Below are 23,649 nucleotides of genomic sequence, written 5' to 3'. Positions count from 1 at the left end.
GTTAAATAAGGGTAGGCAAATACCCTCTGACACGAGATGGCGTGTTGATCGAAAGCAATTAGACAGCTATTGCCATGAAAATTTCCCAACATAAAGACTCATACTGAGCATGTCTCTTGTGTTGAGGGGTCTTTCTTTGTGCAACAGGTCATACTGGCAGAGCCAGAGAATTTTCCATGCTGGCACTTTTCAACGAATTAACAGAAGGCGAGTTCTGCATTTTTCACAAGTCTCAGTTAAATGAAGCAATGAAGAAAAGTGGGAAATGGGACATTGGGATTGAATGTTTTGCATTAATGATGGGCATCTGCGTGGGCATTGCCAAATCAGTGCATCCTGATGAAGCTAAGGCGGATCAACTTGGCCAAGTTCACTCGGAGGCAAACTTTGGGAAGCAATACAATTTTCTTCATTGGAGGTCTGAGAGGGCGACTTCCCTGTTTTCTACAAAGAATCACAATTTCTGACGGTTAGGCGCCTGACCTAAGGTAACCGTTTCGCTGCAGTTGATCCTTGAGCTTTGCAGGGGGCTCAAAGTGAATCCAGGTCGCTCAAGTTCAGTCTCAGTGTCACTGGCACTGCTGCTGCCTGAATACGTACACAATTGCACAGCTCTCTCCTGATTGAGAAACACTAGGATGATAAAAAGAAATGATGCATGAAGCATCTTTTAACATTCAGTCATTTGTGTTGTCACTACTAGCAATAATATTATGGCGAGTCCCCTTGATAAAAGAAGTACACAACCATCGCATATAATTTTGAAGCCTCATCCACTTTTCTCTCACTCTGTCAACTTAAGATATTGAGGCAGATGGCTGCCCTAACCGGAGTCTGGGGGTCTATTAAAGGTTTCTTGTTAGAGAAAAGTTCTTTTACCATTTTGGGTGAAGTGCAATGCATAGAGTGTGGTCCTCCTGAACCTACTCCATTTTGAAAAGTGCCTTTCAAAATGTTTTCGTGCACTAAAATAGGAAAGTGTAAAATGCAAACACAGGAACAGACCATTGTTAACCTTGCACGTGTATTCTATGCATATACATCACTCTAACTTACGGCAGAAATGTCATGCTCCTTCGCATTAATCCTTTGCCCAGTTTCATCGTCTTTGTCCTCAGTTGAGGGTGAACCACTTGTTTGTAGGGTAAACATACTAGATCTCTTGCTCCTGATTGCACCTGCAAGTCAGAAGGAAAAAAAAAGATGAGAAAAGATTGGTGTTGGTACTCATCTGTAGAGCCATTGCTGTGTGGGAGTGAAACAGGCTGCTGCATGAATCAGTCATCTGACTGCACCCTATGAACCATGCCAAGAGTGAGGCTGGAGATGGTTCACGATCCACATTGACACACTCAGTTGAATGCATTTGTTTGGTGTTTACAGAACACAGCGAGCAGCAGGAAAACATGAAGGTCCCGTTCTATTAGCATCGTGTGCTTAAGTGGCCAAACAAGCAGAACATTTAATCTCAGCTGCTCAGGCCTATTGGCTAGAATGTAAATAGGTAGGGAGGTACAGTAGATGCTTTATTGATCACATGGGAATTTCTGGATGGTGTTAAAAAGGATGGCATCAAATCTTTCCATTTAGTGTCCAAGAGGTACCTCCCGAATAAAATAATTCTGTTTGGGCCTCTAAAAGATGAAGGAGTTGATGACATACATAATAACAACTTTTTGATTGTTAGTTGCTCTTGACTTACCGGCTGGTTTACGCAATCGGGTCGGGGCATCCTGGTTGGAACCGCTGTAAGTAAGGGATGGATCAGAGAAGGAGTGACCCAAGATTCCAGGAGCATGCAGGCTGGTGTTGGGTACGGAAGGCACTTTGACACTGAGTTGTGAGCATTCTGGAGAAGGGGAGGGGGGCTCAGCTTGGAGTTCGGCAGTCACCCCATCCGGCCTGGAGTCACATTTTGGCACGTGGCGTCCGTTGGCCCTTGTGACAGGGTCAGGGAGTGGGAAGGTGCCAATCCCACTGTCCAGTGTTCTCATCTGACAGCTGGAACCTAGAGTGACAAGGAAATGTGACGACTAAGGGAAGCAAGGGTCAGCACAGATGAAGAGGAAAGAAGGGTTCACATGCAACGGAAAGGCTGGTGAGAGTACAAGCTATCTGTGGGGGGTTCAATCATCGGTACAAAGAAGAGAGAAAAAATACATTTTGGTCATGTTAAGAAGAATCAAATGAAAGGATGTGGCATTGCAAGGTTACATACTTTGCTAAACATGAACTGACACAGAGCAAGTTCCACAACAACCTGAGCGCACACTGGAGTGATTGGTCACAGCTTACGGATGCAATCAACAACATAAGGATCTTGTTGAGTGGGTGGCCAAAGGGTACATCTGTTCTGCTTATTAACTTTTGATTTTTTACCACTAGGTTGAAATCAAAGGTGTCACACTCAGAAACCCATTAAAAAGAAAAAAAAAGCCAAGGAAGAAAGTACACTTAACATAAAAATCTGAAAGGCAGATTCTCTGCAGCTAGCAAACCAGCATTATAAAAAGATCTGATGACAGAAGTGCATATTTTTGTTTTTATATTGATTGAATTCCCAGCAGGGTGTGTAGCCTCACAAACACATGCAGGGTTACAGGCAGAACCAAACAAAAAAATAATCACACATTTTTAGACTACAACTACCGGGGGGGACTTTATCTCTGGTATAGTTTCAAGTAAACATTTTAAAGGGTCGATGTGATGAGTTCTTTTGACTCCAAACTCATCAATGCATGCCTGTCTGGACCTTACACTGCGCACTGTAACAGAAAAAGGTCGTTACCCAAACTGCTCCTATATAACTGGAAGAAGACACAGTATTCAAAAAAATGTCTTACAAAGATGAAGATGAAGACATTAAGGCAAAACTAAATCGTCAGGCCAACCTCAACCGAAGTCTCATGCGGACTTGCATTCAAAAAATTTTGCCCAGCAAGGCTTTGGGAGTTATTCATTTGAATAACATTTGTGCCAGATGTACAACTGTGTACAAAAACATTGATGAGGTTGTTGCTGAGGTGCAGATTATACATTTGACATCTACAGATACGAGCAGCACCTACGAAAATCACTTGATGTAAACATGCACCGATAACCAGCTTGTTGCTTGACTCACTTGACGACACTCGCTGCACAGCATCAAAATTCAGAACAAATAACACAGGGGAAGGGTGTAAGTGTTGAGGGGATCTGGGGATGGGGTTGGTGGGGGTCTCCTTATATGTTGGAGGGAAAGCGCAGAGTGCAGGCAACCATAGATTACTAAGTCGTATAATCGAATGCCAGGGCTGACAGTTCAAAATGCCCTCTATAAGCAAACTATAACAAGTTCTACCGTAATTCCAGCCGGAGGCAACAGTGACTGGACGTAATGTAGTTTTTCATGAGCTGCTATCACATCCAGGCTGCATGCTTGGAGGCGAAAAGGCTGTGGTGATGATACTGTCTGATGGTTAGCCTTTATTTGTTTTGATGTATTCATTCTAATTTTGCGCTGGACCGTAAAAAAAACGTTGATTTATTGCTTTTGAAGCATAAGTCAAAACAAAAACAGACCTTCCAATTTACTGTCTTGCATATCTTTTTTTTAATCTAGATTATTTTGTGTAAAACATCACATATTAATTCATCGATCAATTCAGAATTTCGGTTTCTGGTTTGCTGCTGTTTCCGCTGAGGTTGTAAGCAGCCCCCAGTCTTCTCTTGACCTCCATCAATCTCCTCACTTCTGTATGGTTGTTATTCCTTTGGTCTCAAACATTTCATTTTCATTAATAAATGCTCAAGAACAGAATGACCTGAGATTTATTTTTTTTGTGTGTGTGACTGGACGCAATTTAAAATCTCTTCCATTGAAGGTGATACTTCATAAAGGCTACCTTAATACTTTCTACAATAAAAACTGTGATAATACAGCAGCCACTCAGTCATCACGACCTTTAAAGCTGGATGCCCAAGTGACAAACATGCTGTACATCCCATCTGCTGAATGAGAGTATCACGCTGCAATCATTACAACCATCATTTATAAGAGAATACACAGAGTTGTTCCCCACTTCATTGGCTAGGAAAGCATTGCCACGTCACGTGGCTTACTGTCATTCTGAAACACTCAACAGACAACAGACAACAGTAATGATCAACATTAACACTTACCCATCACATGGTCTTGACCAGCAACATCTGCCATGTGTTCCTCTTTGTCAACCCTTATGTTGAGCTTCTCACTCATTAGAAGGGTCTGTGAAGTTAAAATAAAAAAATGACCTCAGCGTGCAAAGACTACATGCTACACTTTCATCGTCAAAGTGGGTACATTAGTGTAGCTAATTATTTAGTAGTTGATATAGTGAAGTTGGGCGGCATGGTGGCGGAGCTGTAAAGTGTTGGCCTCACAGTTCTGTGGACTGGGATTCAAATCCCGGGCCTACCTCTGTGGAGTTTGGATGTTCTCCCTGTGCCTATGTGGGTTTTCTCAGGGCACACTGATTTCCTCCCACACCCCAAAAACAAGCATTAATTGGAGACTCTAAATTGCCTCTAGGTGTGATTGTGAGTGCGACTGTTGTCTGTCTCCATGTGCCCTGCGACTGGTTGGAAACCAGTTCGGGGTGTACCCTGCCTCCTGCCCAATGACAGCTGCGATAGGCTCCAGCACTCCCGCAACCCTCGTGAGGATAAGTGGCTCAGAAAATGGATGGACGGATGGATATATTGAAGTTGGCAACTGGGTTTTTTTAAGTGTGAGGCAAAAAATGTTGCAGAGGTCATAAAGTGTGTCTCTTTTGTGGTCTTTTGGGGTTAGAAGATGGATGGAAGGCTCATGGCATGGTATCAAATGGCCCCTTGTCAAATGGACTGCTTCTGATAAAGAGCCACCAGTGCTATCAAAAACCCCAATCAGGATTAAATTTCCTGTATTATTCTGAAAGGCTCTCTCTTTGTCCGTATTCAGTCCCACCTCATCCATGATTGGTAAAGAACAAATTAAATATAAAGTTCCAAATTTTAATTTACAAAGTAGCGTAGTGGTAGACAACCGGTTAGCACATTTCCCTCACAGTTCTGAGCTCTGCAGTTCGAATCCCAGCCCCGACTGTGTAGAGTTTGCATGTTCTCTCCGTGCTATGGTTTTTCTCCAGGCACTCTGCTTTCCTCCCACGTCCCAAAAACATGCATTAATTGGGGACTCTAAATTGCCTTTAGGTGTGAATATGAGTGCGACTCTTGTCTGTCTCTGTGTGCCCTGCAATTGGCTGGCAACTAGTTCTGGGTTTACCCTGCTTCCTACCCAATGATAGCCGGGATAAGGTCTAGCACTCTTACGACCCTTTGTGAGGATAAACGGCTCAGAAAATGGGTGTTGGCATGTGTCCTGAAATTTTAATTCGTGATAGATGTGAGCATATAAATATAGTGCCATCTATGAATTTGTGCTCATCCCAACAAAGCAAAATGTTCACTCACAGCAGCATCTGGACAAATCTTCATGTCTCCCTTAATCTCAGAATATTTCTTGGGTGTGGAGATCCCTGTCGGCAATGCAGTAACTAAGTTGCCCTTTCCAGCAGTCCTGTGAAGAGGTAACAATTTATCTTTATTTCAGGGTCTAGGCTGCTTAGAGGCTGCTTAAAATTTTGTCTGTTTGTCTGTGTGGACACAAAATACCCCAAAACATGCTTCTGAGAGGGTGTGAAAAAACAACAGATCAATGGAGTGAAGTGTGTGGGCTCATGTTTAAAGAGCCAACCTACAGTATTTGTTTGGAGGACTGGATACACTCGATTAAGAGACAGGAAGTAATCAGTAATTAATTAAGAGTAATTCATTCATTTTGTGATTGTCTTCTTCTTAATATACACACCTGCCAAGAAGCTCCTTCACAAACTGGTCTTTGCCAATGAACGCGGTGGTGCACTGGATCTGACTGGCGATCTGGCCCATTTGATTGTTGCAGTGGTCCATGATGGAGCTCAGCTTGTTGTTCATCTCTGAATGATTCTGCACCTCCAGAATGTCATTTTTCTTCTTCTCCTTCTTCTTGTCTAACTTTGTCTGTTTGGCTCCAAGCACCAATCCAATCTTCATCTCTTTCTTGTCCTCTTTGGCTTTGGGCAAGTCTGCCTTCTTTCCGGTTAGAGCTGGAAGTTTGCTCTTCCGAAAGCCAAACCAGTTTGCCAGCGAGGGACCCGTCTTTTGTTTGGCCTCACTAGCAACGACCTTCTCTTGTTCTTGACATTTTTGCAAATTTTCTTCAATTCCCATCATGACCTTCTCTTCAATAGTGCAAGCCGATTGGCAGATTTTTTTGTCCTCTATATCTGGGGGTTTGTTTGGTGAGTCTGTCTGGGTTTTTACTCCTGAGCTAAATTCTTCCTCATTAGGGCTTCTTGCTGTGCCTCCTGTCTCTTGCAGCAGGTTTTCTGAATTACAAGGACAAGAGGCTGGAGGCTGAAAGTGTGAGGTGATGTATCCAGGTTTACATACGTTATTCAAACCATTTTTTTCATTGATGGACAAACTGCATGCCTCTGACTGAGAGGGTGATGTAACTATCTGTCCCTTCACTGTGCTCTGAGATTCCTCACCTTTAGTGATTAATTTAGAGGTTCTCTCAAGTGGTGCATTTTGATTGTTGGGCCTCATCCTGACGGAATAGATTGGACTCTCTGCCAATCCACCGTTGGGTACCTCCAGGGAACTCTGTCTAGACAGAGAGTTTCCTCTTTCTGTTGAGTTGGTGATGATCTGAGTTCTGATTTTTCCTGGACCCTCCAGAATATTGGTGTTGGGTTTCTCAGTGTAATTGGTGCTGAAACTCTGGCTCCGGGCTTTGGCCCCATTCATTCCCAAGGCTGGCTTTAGATGGGATTTAGTACTAATGGATGTGGATCTAGAGAAAAGTTGACTACTCCTTCTCCCTTTATCACAGACATCCCTCTCCTCTGGTCTCAGCACGGGATTTACTGCCTCTTCCAGTAAGATACAGTGAACATCACCTTTCGCCTCTGTAGCAGACATCTTGGTTGGAGAATCAATACCGTAGGCAGACTGCAAGCTGTCACACTGACTAGGGGTGTTTGAAGTCACGGTCTCCTTGGAAACTAAATTGATATGATCTTTCTCTTGCTTGTCTGGCATAGAGGGACTATTTTTATGGCTGGGGGGATATTTTAAAAATGCTTTGAACCCCATTGAGATGCGGGTCTTTTGACCCTTTTCTGATGAGTTGGGGGAAGTCACAACTGGGTGTGGAGCACTGATAACATTTTTCAAGTTTTGTAGCTCTTTTTTTGCCTGAGAGGCTTCCTGAAGTGAAACTGATAAATTAACTGAGGGTTTCTGCACAGACTGATGGTCATATTCATGGGAGGACCCTCTCTTACTTGCAAATGAGCTATAAAGAGAGGACCCTCTGACGGCACTGTATGGAGGAGGGACATTCTTTGAGCTTTTAGGTGCATTTTCAGAATCCAGGTCAAAGTCTGAGTTTGTGGGAGGGAGGTAGTCTTTTGCGGTGATCTGCGTGGGAGGGCCTGTCATAGGTGTCATGCCAGAGGACTTTTGAAGGTGCTGACTGGTTTTGTCAACCAGTTTCTGAGGTGCAAGTGCAGTTCCATAGCCGGCATCCATGTCGACATCTTTATCTTTAATGAGCAGTGTAGGTTGCATATTTGGTTGGAGAGAGGTGTAGTAACTTGGAGGAGGGCCCCTCACAGTGGTTGGTGTGGGTGGCTGAGCCACCCCTATTTTATGTGCTTGAGGTGACCCCTCGTAATTTGGTTTTATCAGTAAGGAGGTGGAGCGACCAGGGGGAAGGGGTGGTGAAGGGGACCTGAGTTTGTTTTTTATGCTTTCACAGTGTTTATCTCTGGTTGGATGTTCAGAATTGTCAGCAAATTCTAAATGTCTCCTTGAGAGTCGAGGAGAACTGGGAGAAGAGCCCTTACTCCATTCAGACCTATTGGGAAGCTTGGAGTTCACCACCTTTGGGCTCAGGGAGCTCTTGATGAACCTGGACATTTTAGTTATTGGAGGTTGGGGTGTTCCCTCCTGAGTAGGAGTTCCTGAGTTCCCACTGTTCAGCTCAGTGGTAGTGGCCTTCGACAGTCTGATCGGGGATGCAGAAGGTTTATTACAACCTCGTAGTTTTGACCCAACAGATATAGAACTGGCAGGATCATTTAGAGGCGGGATAGAATGTCCTTTGTTAGCTCGGTTGCTGGGGGGTTTGATTAACTTTTTCTGTGAAGCAAGCTGCATTGAAAAACGATCTGATTTTCCCCGTCTGCTATTATTAGTTTTGCAAGTCCTGAGCTGATATTCAGATGGCTTCTCTGGAGAATCAAGGACTGTGTAGTTTCCTGTATGTGTTGATTTCTGCTTTGTGGGCTTCACCTGAGGGGCTAATTCGTTGTATTTATCCACTACTTTGATAACTGGAATCCCTATTATAGGTCCACCACCCTTTACAAGCTTCTGAGGACTTAGTTGAATTGGCTCCCCTTGTGCATCAAATACTGCCAAGATGCTCTCCTCGGACAGATAATTATTTGTCTCTTTAGGTGCCTTGACAGGTTCTGGTCTCCTATCTGCAGACTGGACTTGTACTTGGTCCCTTTGCAAGCATTTTGGCATGAGCACCTTGGTAGCATCTCGGGAAATTGTCTCCGCTTGCTCTATTCCTTTGCTTAAGGGCACCTGCAAATTCCTAGAATCACAGTTGAGTTCTTCTAGATCGTCCACATCTGAAAAGCAATTGGAACCTCCAGGGTCAGAAGGGGTAACAGGCAGCATCGACACTCTAGTGAAAGCTGATGGCCAGCCACTCTCGGTGAGACAATTGCTGATGAAACTTGTGAGTTTCTCCGGACGCTCGTTTGAGTCAAATTCAGCGGGGGGCTTTGTCTCCACACTTTCGCCTAAACTATTTTCACCCACACCTCTGCTGTCTTGTATACCCTCCCAGCTACACAGAGTGTCAGAAATACTCTGGGAGAGCCTCTTGCAGTAAAACCAGTTGTCCTTATTGGGGACGTCAGGTGCATGAATAGATTGCACAAGCTCATCATCTGCATCATCCGAATCATACATGAATTTTCTTTCGACAAGAACCGATGCTCTTCCAATAGGGGTGGGCTTAGTTAGACCTTTGCTGCAATTCTTGATACCAAGTGAGTAAATGCCTTCATTAGAGTTCATACAGTCTTTGTACCCTGACTTAGAGAACCTGGATGAAGATGAGGACCTGTGGTTCCTCCTCTGTAATTTTCTCAGTCCCTCGAGAATGTTAGTCTCCTTGCGCCTGGTAGGTGTATGTTCCTCCAGAGGGACGCTGATGTTACCTGGGGCAGATGAACCCAGACTTAGCCTCTTATCCCAGGTGAGAGATGAATGCTGAGAGTGGGTCAAATAAAATGAAAGAATATTAAAATCCTTATCAAAAAGGCACTTGAAGAAATAAAGAAAATATTTTTACCACTTTCCCACAGGAGCGCCCATCGTTCCAGGTGTAGGAGCCGCTTGAGAGTTCACTGCATGCACTTGACAGGGATAATTCACTGCTGCTACAGCTGCTGCGTGGGTACACTGGTATTGGCGCTGTCAGACTCAGCTGGCTCAGACACTTGGTGATTGGCAAACCTAACTTTCCGTTCAAAAGGATCTCCTGTGAGATATTAAAAATTAAGATTGTGAGATTTAGAACACCGAAAGCCTCTGTTGGACCAAATGTTTTTTTGTTGCTCTAAAAGAAAATGAGTTTAACTTTTATGTTTTGTATGTATAATGTAAATTTAATTGAAGTAAAACTTGGTAACCTGTACATAGATAACATAAGTTAAATGACATTTTGAGCATTGCTATTTCATAGCTGACTTCTTTTCTTGCCTTAATGCATAATATATAAGGTGAATAATACAGCATATAGTCCCATAGTCATCTTTAATCACAACCATCTCAATCGATTACTTTCTAGTAACATGACAAGGATTTATTTCTCTTAGTGTTAAGTGATACTATGAGCTATTTCTGCTAAGAGTGGGTAGGGGTCAGGTCTTGGGGTACTAAGTGCTGTATTTTAATATCATGTAATGATTTCTTCAGTAGCTTCAGGGCTCTGTTTCAGCACCAGTACCAAAAAGAGAAAAGCTGATTCTATTAAGCTTACAGTCGAAGCAGAATCTGTGTTCCTGGACAGTACGAAAGACTTGCTTCTCTCGGGCTCTTGGAGCAAATCAGTTGCAGACAGATCCATGATCCGTGACTGGAGTTTCTGGAACGCAAAAGTTTTGACCATTTGATGTCTGGGATTCCAGAGAATTAATAGGAGTCTTGAACTGAATTTTTGCAGCACATAGCACAAAATGCATGTTTAGCTTGAATGGGTTAATGTCATACAGTATATTAACATTATTTCTTCAAAGGGTCCGTCGGGTCCACCCTAATGGTTTCATGCACAGCCTGAATTCCAACTCAGACATTGAGTTGGAATAAAAAAAGAAGTGAACAAGAAGTAATTGCATCAGGGATTAAGGGACCCCTTTTAATATTTTCCCCCAATTCATTTGCTTGAGTGTGAAGAAGACAAAACCAAATAAAGCTCCATGTATTAATCTTACAGTTTAATTAGTCTGGCTTTCATACGATCAAATTAACTTAATTTGAATTTCCTCAAAGAGCGTAGCACAGTTTGTTTGTTACGATATACAAGCAACTGTTACCCTAATTTTATTTTTTTCATATGCCCTGAACATTAAAATGCTACTATTGAGACACCAGTCGTCTTTCATGAGCAAACGCCAATGACTGCCTGAGGTGAAAGCACAAAATAGTATATTTAAAATTCAAGATCACCAGATGCAGTTCGACATTTTCTTTTAATTTGAATGCCATTTCTATCACTTCCTTTTCCTAAATGTGTGTGTAATATAATTAAGGCAGCTTGAACGTTTTCATTTTTTAAGTTTTGATGTCAATGTCAAAGTGATCAAGCCTTCCTGGGACATGAGATGGGAGTGGCTGAGGTGTCACAGAGTTTATGATCTTATCGTAAGGTGTAAAATTTCACCTCCTCAGCATCCTCATCAAGGATTCAGTCGATAGTGTCACAGGGTCAAGGGGGGGGGGGGGTTGTTTTCAGCCAAAAAGTCGAGTGGATGGCATGCCAGCATAGATTTTTCCCTTATTAAGGTTGAAGGCCAGAATCAAAGTTGAATAAACTGCAAACATTTATAAGCATGCCATTTTTAATGTACTTATGTACTTCTATCTATCTATCTATCTATCTATCTATCTATCTATCTATCTATCTATCTATCTATCTATCTATCTATCTATCTATCTATCTATCTATCTATCTATCTATCTATCTATCTATCTATCTATCTATTGTTTTATTTTTATTTTCATTTTGTGTGTGTCCTGTTTGGCTGTTAGATCAAACAGAATGGGGAATCTCCCTCCCCTTTAAGCAAGAACAGTTTTACTGTGTCACGATGGCGTTTTCGAGCTTGCTCTGCAATTTCTTTGTATTTTAATTGAAGATTTAATGAGGATCAGTGTCGATCAGTCCAACAGAATTTCTAGAGGGGTAAGACAAAAAAAAAAGACAAAGCACTAACTGTAAACAGAATGAAATAAAGTAAATCATCGACAACAAAGGAACTTAAATTTTCCACTCATCCATTTTCTTCGCTGCTTATCCTCATGAGGGTCGCGGGGAGTGCTAGAGCCTATCCCAGCTGTCAATGGGCAGGAGGCGGGGTATACGCTGAAATGGTTTCCAGTCAATCGCAGGGCACATTGAGGCAAACAGCCACACTCACAATCACACCTAGGGGCAATTTAGAGTGTCAAATTAATGTTGCATGTTTTTGGGATGTGGGAGGAAACCGGAGTGCCCGGAGGAAACGCACATATGCAGGCATGGGTAGAACATGCAACTCCACACAGGCGGGCCGGGATTGAACCCGGGACCTCAGAACTGTGAGGCCAACGCTTTACCAGCTGATCCACCGTGCCGCCAACTTAAATATTAATATATATATAATGTATTCATATTAAAATTAAATATGGATGTTGCATGAAACTGTTGCGCTACACCCTGTGAAGTAAAAACAGGACTGGATAGGACAGGAGAAGAAGCATGCAAGACAAGGATTGTGATCCTGGCTATGGGGCTCATGCACGTGACGTCACCATTTTCATGGCACCATATCGCCGCTCAAACAAAGCTGCTCGACATTTCGGGAGACATTGAACCGGAGGAGAATATTTACAATGCCCGAGACCTCTTGTGCTGTTGGTTGTCACAACAGCACAAGATAGATATTCATAAAGATCATTCTATAGCATACCTGCTGAAATGACCAGAAAAGATTGATGGATTTCGGCAATTGAAGGTGATGGATGGTGCCTATCCAAATACACACGCCTGTATCGCGATCACTTCATTTGAGATAGGAATTATTCTTAATCTCAAATGACCAATTAGTATTTATAATGCCAAGTTGACTCGTTTCAGAGCAATGCGTATTTAAAAAAAATAAACCGTCTGCCACAGAGAGGTTTAAGTGTGGCAGCGATATGCTTCCGTGTACAGAGGAGCCAACTTGCTGTCCTGTTTTTTTTTTCTTTTCCAATCATCGTTAATGAATGCGAGTTTGTGTAAAACCAGGGGTCATTTATTTAAATATTGGTATTTGTATGGAATACCATCTGAAAAGAGCAATAGAGATCGATGGATTGCGGCAATTAAACGAGATAGATGGTGTCCAACCAAATACACATGCCTGTGTAGCGATCATTTCATTTCAGGTAGGAATTATTCTTCTCAATCTCAAATTACCAAGAAGTATCTCTAATGTCAAATTGACACATTTAAGAACAATGCATTTAAAAAAAGTTACGTGCGGCAGCGATACGCTTCCGTGTACGGAGGAGCCGACTCGCTGTCCTTTTTTTTTCCCGATCATAGGTAATGAATGCAAGTTTGTGTAAAACCAGAGGTCATTTACTTAAATATTGGTATTTGTATTGAAAAAAAAATCTTGAGTGGGTCCATCACTATGTGGGATTTATTCTTGATTGAGACCAGACCCAGCAATGAAGTATTTATATGCGTCCAGAATTTCATACACTTTCAAACTTTTCAGTGTGAATCTCGACAACTTACTCACCAGATACATGCGTATATCCAATTGTCCAAGAAAAGCGGAAGTGGGTTAACAGTCCACTTTCTTCTCAGCGAAAACATCGACTTCGGCATTAAATATGGATCCTTTATGCCAAGTGTTTCTCATTTTTCCACGCACCTTTGTTTATTATCACCTTATAAATGTTTAACAGTATCAGAAAACCCTGAATGTCATGCTTTAAGACGTATTTTCGTTTCGTTTCAACAGAATTAACTTGCAACTTGTTTGATCGGCAATATGGCGAGTCACGTGATTTTATGACGTAGGTGCACAAGCTCAATACAACTGGAATTTGGTGGGACTGACTATGTGAATTATAGAAGTCTACAGAATGGGAATAGAAGTTGGGTGAACATTTCTAATACAGAATACATGTTGAAGAGAAAAAAAAACTTGCCACTCCACAGTGATCTGTCGCTATATATAGCAAGATAAATCTGAATCACTCATGACAACATGCATACAGAACTCTTACGTGCTCCTATTCATCCTTTTGCATATGAATAGCAGCACGATACAGTACTTAGGAAACACTCTTTGGCAATAAAGTGTATACATCTATGTGGTCCTATTCAGCCTTTGTTTGTGATAATAGCAAAGGAAGATAAAAAAAGAAACAATTATCAAACAATAATATGCAATGCGCATACTCCTTTGCGGTTCTATTCAGCTTTTGTAATATTAGCAAGCAAACGGTGCTGCAAGTGTTATAGCAGCAATGAGGTCATGCTCTGTCCTTGAGGCCCAGAAGCAGTGCAGCGATTGTCCCAAATAATGGACACTTAATTGCCAATTGCCTGCCATATTCGATAAGCGGTACAGGCTGGTTAGGGCTGGCCGCACACCCATATGCCATCACTTCTAACAGAGAGAAACCATCATTGTTTTTTACTTTTTTCAAAAACCCCGGCCAGGTTGTTGTTGTTACAGAGCACAAATATGCAGCCTAAACTGAAGGCAGTGAAAGTGTGCAGATGGCGACGACACCATCAAATTCATGGTGGCTTTTTATCAGGGAAGCTCAAGATGCCTGTGGGGAACGAGAGACCAGTTTAATTACTGATAAGCAAAAGCTTCAGACCTGGACTTCAAATACTGTAGCACACAATTAAATCTCGAGCACTTGAAGCTACAGTAAAGAAGAACGTTTTTCAATGTTTTACTAAATAATAATAACAAGTCTGCAGAACAATGTGGGTTATTCATCCCGCTGAATCCTACCCATTAATTTCAATGAAGAAATAAAATACATAATCTCATGACTGGGTTGTATCTCAAACATCTTGGATGGCAAGAAAATCACTGCAGATGCTGCACCAGCTCGACCTCAGTAATGTGATTACTGTACCATCCGCTTGAAGCCTTTGACACGTTTTGGACTGACAACACCTCCACTGGACTTGTTTCACTAAACTGTCTCTTTTTGTCTCCTCCTCTTTCCCTTTGGCACTAGAGCTCACTGATAGCTTCATTTTCAACTCGCCGCTCTTCCCATCTTATCTCCCTCACCTCTCCCTTTATGCCTGTCCCCCCCCCCTCCCTGTTCTATTCAACTCATTTTTTCAGAACTGACAGTCCTTCCCCTTTTTTTTTTTTTAGCAGCCTGTTGTTTTCATATTGACAGTGTGGAGCCCTGTGGCCCTGGTGCTGACCTTCCATACCTAGAATATTATACCACCACTAACAACAGATGGATGGGTTTGCCTCATTTCTTCTCCTTCAGCCTAGTGCTTTGCAGTAAAGCGCTTGTGTTCAAATCGAGCTGCAATGATCTGAGGCAATTTCCAGCCAATCTAAAACCACATTGCTTTAGAAGGCAAGAAGTGCAAAGTCATTTACTTCTCAACCTCAAAGAGAAACTTATAATATGAAGATAAACCAATCAGCAATTTGCAGCCCATTTTTTCCCATCAAATTTTCTTCATTATCAGCTGAAACCAAGCAGCTTTATAAGAACAAACCAAGTGGAAAATACCTTCCGTTCAGAAAAGGTTCTTTGCTGTTGGGGTGACGCAGCCTACCTGTAGGAGCAGCTCTGAGGTGGGCTTGATACGCTGCTGGAACAAAATCCCCAGCACCCGATTCTGCTGCTCCAAATCAGAAACTCGAGTCCGCAACTTTAGACATTCTTCTCTCAGGTCCTAGTGGCAACACAGAGCCAGAAAAATAAGACACTGTGCATGTGAGCATTCAATTCATGGAGGGAAAATAATAGACAAACCTTCTGAGTAACAAGCGCTTGCACAACTTGATTGGCGACCTTGAAAGGGACACAGACAGGGCAAGGTCAATCATAAGGAGACATATTATGGAAAACTGACATTTTCCTTGGAAACAAATGCCATCCCATCCAATTTGAACTGATTCAACCAAGTCAATCTTTTGAGAGCTGCCTATATGTAACAATGTATCTCTGAGGAAGCCGTTAAGAATTTGGCTGTACTGTGCTGTCTTTTTAAGACACCACGCCCAGACCTCGTTTGACTTAGCAGCTAGACTGGGTGAAGATCGGCAATTTGCAAGCGGCGGTTGGACTAAAAAGATACGCTAGCATGTCAAAGCCAAAAGGGAGCAGATCTACAGCATTACGATGGCTTAACATTAGCTAAGAGCCTTATCTACATTTCTTGGTTGACGACGTGCATGTGCCCCCTCCCCGCGCACCATGAATGGTTCTGCACACTAATTGACAAGTGTAATTGATGACTTGGTTTGTATTGAAAATAAAAACGATTTTTTTCTTCCTTAATTAAGGAGCTCGTAGTCACTCGTCCAGTTGTAACACCCAATTATGGCAACACAACCTGGAGTCTGCATTGGCTCCATGATACATTTGTGGAAGAGACTGAGTGTTTTCAAGAGAAAATTATATGTGCCAAAGTACATCATGTGCTCCTCATGCTGTTACATAACATTTACAAAGTGTATAAACTCATGCTAAAGAACACAATAAGAAATGTATTTCAACACAGACAAACCAAATAGTTTAGCTATAGAATGGGACATGGGAATAGAATGAATGGAAATTAAACATCGAAAATGGAATATATACTGGCAAACTTCTGTGCTTCTGTTTTTCTGGCAAAAGGTTGAGAAGGCCCCTATTGTTATTAGTAATGATGATGATTTCTTGCATGGCTGGTGTCCCAAAAGTTGTCAGGTACTTGAGTGAAAGAGGACTGTTCTTGCTTTAAAAGTACAATTCCCTACCAGTGAAACAGACTATTGTAGTACTAGACCAGTGGAGAGGTGTTTGTAGCGTAAATGGTGTTTGTGCTGGACTATGTATTTACTCTGACCACAGTGTCAGTAGAGAAGCGGCTCACATTACTGCTTATCGATCCCTCATTAAGTGCAAGTTGGCTCTGGAGTATTCTCAGTTATTGAATGAGGAAAGTTGAGCGTAAATATGGCCGGTTGAGCCTTAGCATCTGATTGTGCTTGTCTCTTATTTGACTGGCTAATGTGTTTGCCCACACACTCGACAAGCTCATGTAAACAATAATCTTGTTTAATCACCCACTTCCATCTCCAATGGACTCCACCCTCCAGCAGAGGCTGATGCTGTCTCCTTGCGTCCCCCCGCCTTCCTTGGACCATATACTCCCACTCACGGTGATTCAACAAGCAGCTGTACTGATATTCTTCCCCCCCCACGAGACTCCCTAAGCAGCTCTCAGCTCGAAAACAACCACAAGGCAAAGATAATTGTGATGTATCAAAGCCAACATACAGCTTTATGGACATTTTATCTTGCACAGACAGCATGTGAACTGACCTCAGGTAAAGGATACACAGTAGAATACTAACATTCTAACTATGCTTCGGAGACCATTGGTGGCTAATCATCTTTTTTTTTTTTCTTTTTTTTTTTAGCAGCTTAGGGCACATACTAAAAATAACCTTAGATACAGCCCGCAAATTTATTAAAAAAAAAAATGGGGGTGGGGGACTAGGTGTTGGATTAATTGGATATAAAGTTATCTCATATTTGCTCTCTTGGTTGTTTTTAGTGCTTCATTGCTTATGTGATGCGATGCAATCAAGAGTTCCATTGGGTGCCATGGAAACTTTGCTATGATGTCCTTAAACAATGCGATGCAATCAAGTTACATTGGATGCCATCGAAACACCAGACAGTGATGCAGAAGACAAAATAAAGACTGACGATATCGAGAGGATGGTGAAGACATCGCAAAGACTCACATGTGAAAGAGACACATCCCATGTTTTCCTCACGAGCCAGAAGTTCCTCTTGTCTTCCTTCCTTGAGAAATTGTACTTTAAATGTCCTAGGCTGCTAAAACCTAACACTAAGAATATGACTACTGCTGCAGTTATTACAACTACAAGAACTTTGACAACCACAGCATTACTAAATTGTTTTTATATTGAGCTTTTCTAGGTATGCAAAGAAACTACTTACAAATAAAATGGTAAAATGTCCCTTCATCACACGAATTAATAAATATAATTACATTTTGAGAAGGTAAATTGGTTAGCTCTAATTTCTGCACTGGCCAAGGTCTAATTTGTGAACATATCGAATTTAAACATCCTCAAGTAACTTTAAAAAATGTCAGGTTATTACAGATTCGTCGTGTTTTGCTTCTGAATATAGACATCTTTTCAGTGCAGGGGTGGATCTATTCCACCAGGATACAGGGCTATGGGCCACCCTCAAATTTTGAAACAATGTCAAAACTATTTACCTTTCAATCACCTATAATGGAAAGCTTTATGTAGCAGTAGTTCAATATATGATTTTATTTTCATTGATGATTGATTTTAGTGTGTTGAATCATTTCTGTGGGTTTTGCATCACTTAGTTTTTGTCTACATGGTTCTCAGAGGAAAAAGTTTACACAATCCTGCAGTCGAACAGTCATAGTGAGAAGGCCACTCACCTCATCCAGACAGCGTTCATACTGCTCTCTCTGGCTTTCGTTCTCCGACGCCAGGACAGAATTTCTCTCCTGGAAGGTAACACGCACTCTGTTCAGTGAGTGCTGTCATTGTCGACATTGTTAATATGATGTAAAAACAACAACAACAAAACAGTGAAGGAGGCGTACACAACATTCATGCCTGGCTTTAGAAAGGTCAATAGAGCATTGGTGTGGCCAATAAAACCCTCCAAGGTACCGCAGAGGAAAAGGTCACGGGGATGCGAGTCATGATGCTGAACTTTGGGGTTCGGATCTAATAAGAATATCTCCTTCATTTCCAGAGGGACCAGTGACAGTAGTATTGATCTCTGGGGGTTTCCAATTTGTCAGAGGCCAGCAGCGTATTAGGAGCTGTCAACCAGCCTGGCGCCACTCACCCTCTGCCCTTTAGGAGGAACTTGCCATTCTTCCTAGGAACACGAGAGACGTAATTATAGCCCCCAACATTCTGGGGGAGGAAGGTAAATGAAATCCCCAAAGCTTAAGAGATGGATGCAAATATAATGAGGAACAAGTGATTCTCTCCAAGAATGCTTCAACTCTCATTTCTTTAAGCGTTTTTTTTTTTTTTTTAAGGCAAGCTGGTAGGTGGAGATAACTGCAGGAGATCACCATGGTTACCGTAGCACATCATTCTTTCATCTGTATCACTCACTGTAAATAACACAACATGTAATCTAAATCATGCATTGCTCAAGGTATTGATCACAAATTGGGGTGACTGTATGAGCTTTTTCTTTTTTTTTTTAAACAGGTCTTCTATCAAACTGCACAAACGTACCTAATAAAGTGATCAGTTCCATTTTGCTTAGCATATGCAATCAGCCTGTTCGTACAGCCTCGAATCAAAATCTCATCATTCACATATGCATGTATAATATTTATTATTCATGTAGAGTTGACTGATATGCTGCTGCTCTCATTTCTGCTCATTTTAATGCCCTGATGTTGTAAATATGTACATAAAATATCCTTTTGCTGCTGTGGAACTAATAATACTGTTTTCATACATATGTAAATAATTAATATTAAAATATGAAATCAATCAATGTAATTAATAATGTATTCCTTTCTGCTTAAATAGCAAATATTTGCAAGAAAGAATAATACTCATATGTAATACAAATACAAATCTGCTTGTCTGACAGTCTGCTTGCACTTTTGCTGCAAGAATAATTGACATGCACTCGTTATAAGGCATAGCAATTATTCCATAGTGCTGTGTTGCGTATAAGGACAAATACAGTACAAGGAGCACCCAATGACTCTGACTGAAAAGCCAGTGCAGATGTAAAAATTGAAAAATCTGAAGAGATCAAACCTATACTGGGCTGTGTTTGGTATTTTGAACAGTTTTCATTTATTTAAATAAATGCTATCAATGACAAGATTTGTATTTGGAATTTGGGGTTACTTTTTTGTCAGTGGTTTATAGAGCAAAAATAAATTAAATAACTAGCCAAATCAGAATAATTGATATTTTTGCAGTGGTCTTTTAAATTGATATTTTTGCAGAAGTCCTTTAAAGGTCCCATATTTTCGCTATTCTGACCTTCGTAGAGTGATTCTCTAACTTAGACATTGTATAAAAGTGTCATTTTCATTTCATTGTGCACTTTGGTTTTGCCATTCAAGTGTCCATCTGTTTGACCCAGTTGAGTATCCGTTGTGTCCATATTTGGCCAAGACCAACCCCTTTCCTCTGATTGGTAGCCTCTGTGTGGAAGACCCACTTGTGACAGCACACGTATTTACGTTGACAGCGCTGATTTAGGAGGCAAAGATCCTCGCTAGTGATGAAGATAAGATGGAGAAATTCAAATGACCGGATTTCAGGCCTCTCGACACAAAAATATTTGCCACTTAGGAAGTCATGGATGATTTTAAATCCATATCCATTGTCCAAGCCGCTGATCCTCACAAGCAGAGCCTGTGCCTATTCCAGTTTACATTGGGCAAAAGGCAAAAAGAAATGAACTGTTCACCAGTCATGCATGGGAAATGTATTAACAACATCACTGGGTGGGAATCAATCCCACACTGGCTCGACCAAAGGGAGGCGTGTGTACTACTACACCATCAATTACCGTTTGATTTTAATTCATATTTCACATATACTGAAGCACCAAAGAGACAATAGACCCGAAACACAAGAAAAAGTTGTCTTAGTAAAATATGGCACCATTAATTCTTTCCAGAGCTGTATATTCAGAACAGAAACATGCCCCAGTGAACTGTGAGAATACACAATGAATGGACAGATGAGATGCAATTATTGTCATACTTTTATAAATCATCTGGTGTGAGTGCTGTTTGCCATTTTTTTTTTTTTTGTATAGCTGTAGAGCTGCAGCTCCAACGATAATCAATGGATTGACGAGTGATGTATAGTATCTGCCTTGCTCCTGCTGCTCCAGCAAGTGGTGCATCAATCACATTCTCTTGCATGACAGGATTAAATGGCATCTAGCTTGTGATAAAGGTATTTCAAATGTAATTTGGAGGTAATGTTCTTCATCAAACTTGAAGGATGAGCAACAGGAAATCATCTTCCGCTGAATAATTATCTCGGGTGCTTTGTGTACTTCCTGTTAGTGGAGCGCTACAAAGTCAGTCGTAAGTTTGTTGACAATCAAGTGTGGAAGAAGGAAGGTGGTGTTGAGGGGGGAATTAAAAGGGAAAAAAAAGCTATCAGTGGAGAAGTTACCTCCAGGGTCTTGAGCCGTTCCAGCAGGAGCTTGGTTCTGTCATCGTTATCGTATGTTTGGCCGGTGTCGGCGTGCGGCCGCATCCCAGACTCGGGCTCCATCTGAGTCAGCGGCAGGGGGCTGCTCTCTTCTGGGCAATCATGCTGCTTTTGCATTTCCTCTGAGAGTTTCTCCTGAGGTAAAAACAAAGAGGGCAGGTTTGAGGAGGTAGCACACGGAGTGTGTGTGTGTGTGTGGGGGGGGGGGGGGTTGTCAAGAAGAAGCCACAGCAGATGGGCTGAGAACAAAAAAAAACATGGATGACTACCGTTTGCAAAGGGAGGAGGAAGCAGTGAAAGGGAGAAATCACAGAAGAAGGAGAAAATGACATACTGGATGAAAGGAAAGAGAAAGAGGAGAGCGGATCAAATGGGCAGATGGGCTGACGGGGAGGCAGCTTCAACTAAACATCCCATAATCCCTAATCATGTTTCTCTTGTTTTCCAAATTGTAGCAACGACCTTCACGGCGCTCCCGTTTGGCCCTCCTACATCTCTTTGCCAGTTATCTAGTGGGGGAGACGGGGATCTTTCTGGCATCCCGTAATTAACGACTGGTAATAATAAGCCTCTAATTAGACACTTTGTGACTGGCTCAGGGAAAGAGACGGGCAGTCTGCCCGCTCCACAAAAACAAAACCAGAGTTGCACACAAATATTCTTCATTCAAAAAAGGCAAACCCACTTTCCTAGCATTTTTGGACCCGCACCTTTTAGACAGAACTCACAAGCCACGACTTTGCCGTGTCTATTCTGGAATTTACACATCTTCTCACAATCTGATAACTTGTGTTAGTGTCTGTTGTGTTCAGGTTGGGCAAGACTAAAATACACATCACCGCCTGAATTGGATCCCTACGTGGAAACATTATACGTATATTGCAACATACATTTGGGTGTCAATCTATGATGAAAGTTGTTCTGAAAGTTGTTTGAAAGAGTTTGTGTAGGTCATCATGTACATCAACAACGGAAAGAATGATAAGAGATATAATGTAGTTTTAAGTACATTTGTTGATCATAAATTCAAAATCAAAACTAACATGGAACATTGCTGATATTGTATATATTTAATATGCTATATACTGTGTAAATATAGTACTTTTGTCATCATTGGTTCTTCCTTCTGATGACGTACGTGTTAATGTACTTGACAATTTTCAGACCTGCGGGCTCACGGCATGTGTAGCCGTTGTATTTTCTCTCTATAAACATGATTTGCTTTGTTTTATTACTGCTTGATTTCAGTTGTTGATGATGAATGTGGGTTGAGGGGGCTTTTCTTTTTCACACAGGGTCAGATAGTTTTGAATAGTTAGTTTTTTTTCTTAATAGAGAAAACTATTTAAAAACTGCATTTTATGTTTGGTAGTGTTATCATGGATATTTACATTTGTTGATACAACAATACGAAAAATATTAACTTGACACCTTTTTTTACAGTACTTTGTAAGGTTTTCAATCATATACAGTGAAGGAAATAAGTATTTGAACACCGTGCTATCTTACAAGTTCTTCCACTTAGAAATCATGGAGGGGTCTGAAATTTTCACCGTAGGTGCATGTCCACTGTGTGAATGATAAACTAAAAAGAAAAATCCAGATATCACAATGTATGACTTTTTTTAATGATTTATTTGTGTGATACAGCTGCAAATAAGTATTTGGACACCTGAGAAAAATAATGTTAATATTTGGTACAGTAGCCTTTGTCTGCAATTACAGAGGTCTAACCGTTCCTGTAGTTTTTCACCAGGTTTACACTCACTGCAGGAGGGATTTTGGCCCACTCCTACACACAGATCATCTCTAGATCAGACAGGTTTCTGGGCTGTTGCTGAGAAACACGGAGTTTCAGTTCCCTCCAAAAATTTTATATTGGGTTTAAGTCTGGAGACTGGCTAGGCCACGCCAGAACCTTAATAGGCTTCTTACAGAGCCACTCCTTGGTTTTCCTGGCTGTGTGCTTCGTGCCATTGGCATGTTAAAAGACCCAGCCATGACCCAGCCTCAATGCTCTGACTGAGGGAAAGAGGTTGCTCCCCAAAATCTCTCAATACATGGGCCCGGTCATCCTCTCCTTAATACAGAGCAGTCGTCCTGTCCCATGTGATGAAAAACACCCCCAAAGCATGATGCTACCACCCCCATGTTTCACAGTAGGAATGCTGTTCTTGGGTTGGAACTCATAACTTGTCTTCCTCCAAACACGGTTAGTAGAATTATGACCAAAAAGTTCCATTTTAATCTCATCTGACCACCAAACTTTCTTCCATGACTCCTCTGTATCATCCAAATGGTCATTGGCAAACTTAAGACAGGCCTTGACATGTGCTCGTTTAAGCAGGGGAACCTTCCGTGCCATGCATGATTTCAAACCATGACATCTTAGTGTATTACCAACACTCACCTTGGAAACGGTGGTCCCAGCTCTTTTCAGGTCATTGACCAAGTCCTGTTGTGTAGTCCTGGGCTGATTCCTCACCTTTCTAAGGATCATTGAGACCCCATGAGGTGATATCTTGCATTGGGCCCCAGTCCAATAGAGATTGACCGTCATGTCTAGCTTCTTCCATTTTCGAATGATTGCTCCACCAGTGGACCTTTTTTCACCAAGCTGCTTGGCAATTTCTCCGTAGCCCTTTCCAACCATGTGTCTTTGGACAGCTCTTTGGTCTTGGCCATGTTACAAGTATGAGTCTTACTGATTGTATGGCGTGGACACCATCTTTATGCAGCTAACGACCTCACA

At 41.7% G+C, this 23,649-nt stretch overlaps 1 protein-coding gene across 3 annotated transcripts in view; it reads right to left on the bottom strand.

The window, feature by feature from the left end:
- LOC133506120 (nck-associated protein 5-like) overlaps window positions 1-23,649 on the bottom strand; it is a 91,703-nt gene that overhangs the window by 4,539 nt on the left and 63,515 nt on the right. For 2 of the 3 annotated variants that reach the window (XM_061829916.1, XM_061829935.1), the window contains 11 exons: window positions 20,859-21,032; window positions 18,110-18,178; window positions 15,424-15,462; window positions 15,224-15,343; window positions 10,175-10,279; window positions 9,485-9,673; window positions 5,870-9,402; window positions 5,473-5,578; window positions 4,162-4,246; window positions 1,703-2,008; window positions 1,057-1,178 (listed from right to left, as the gene is read on the bottom strand). In XM_061829916.1, the coding sequence (XP_061685900.1) occupies window positions 1,057-1,178; window positions 1,703-2,008; window positions 4,162-4,246; window positions 5,473-5,578; window positions 5,870-9,402; window positions 9,485-9,673; window positions 10,175-10,279; window positions 15,224-15,343; window positions 15,424-15,462; window positions 18,110-18,178; window positions 20,859-21,032 (4,848 nt within the window). Of the gene's footprint in view, window positions 1-1,056; window positions 1,179-1,702; window positions 2,009-4,161; window positions 4,247-5,472; window positions 5,579-5,869; window positions 9,403-9,484; window positions 9,674-10,174; window positions 10,280-15,223; window positions 15,344-15,423; window positions 15,463-18,109; window positions 18,179-20,858; window positions 21,033-23,307; window positions 23,572-23,649 lie in introns of those variants that run through there. The other variant, XM_061829925.1, reaches the window with a different exon arrangement.

The sequence above is a fragment of the Syngnathoides biaculeatus genome, chromosome 2 (assembly GCF_019802595.1).
Source record: "Syngnathoides biaculeatus isolate LvHL_M chromosome 2, ASM1980259v1, whole genome shotgun sequence".
NCBI classification, from domain to species: Eukaryota; Metazoa; Chordata; class Actinopteri; order Syngnathiformes; family Syngnathidae; genus Syngnathoides; species Syngnathoides biaculeatus.
The sequence above is the reverse complement of the archived record's forward strand: the minus strand, read 5'-3'. Positions and strand labels throughout refer to the sequence as shown.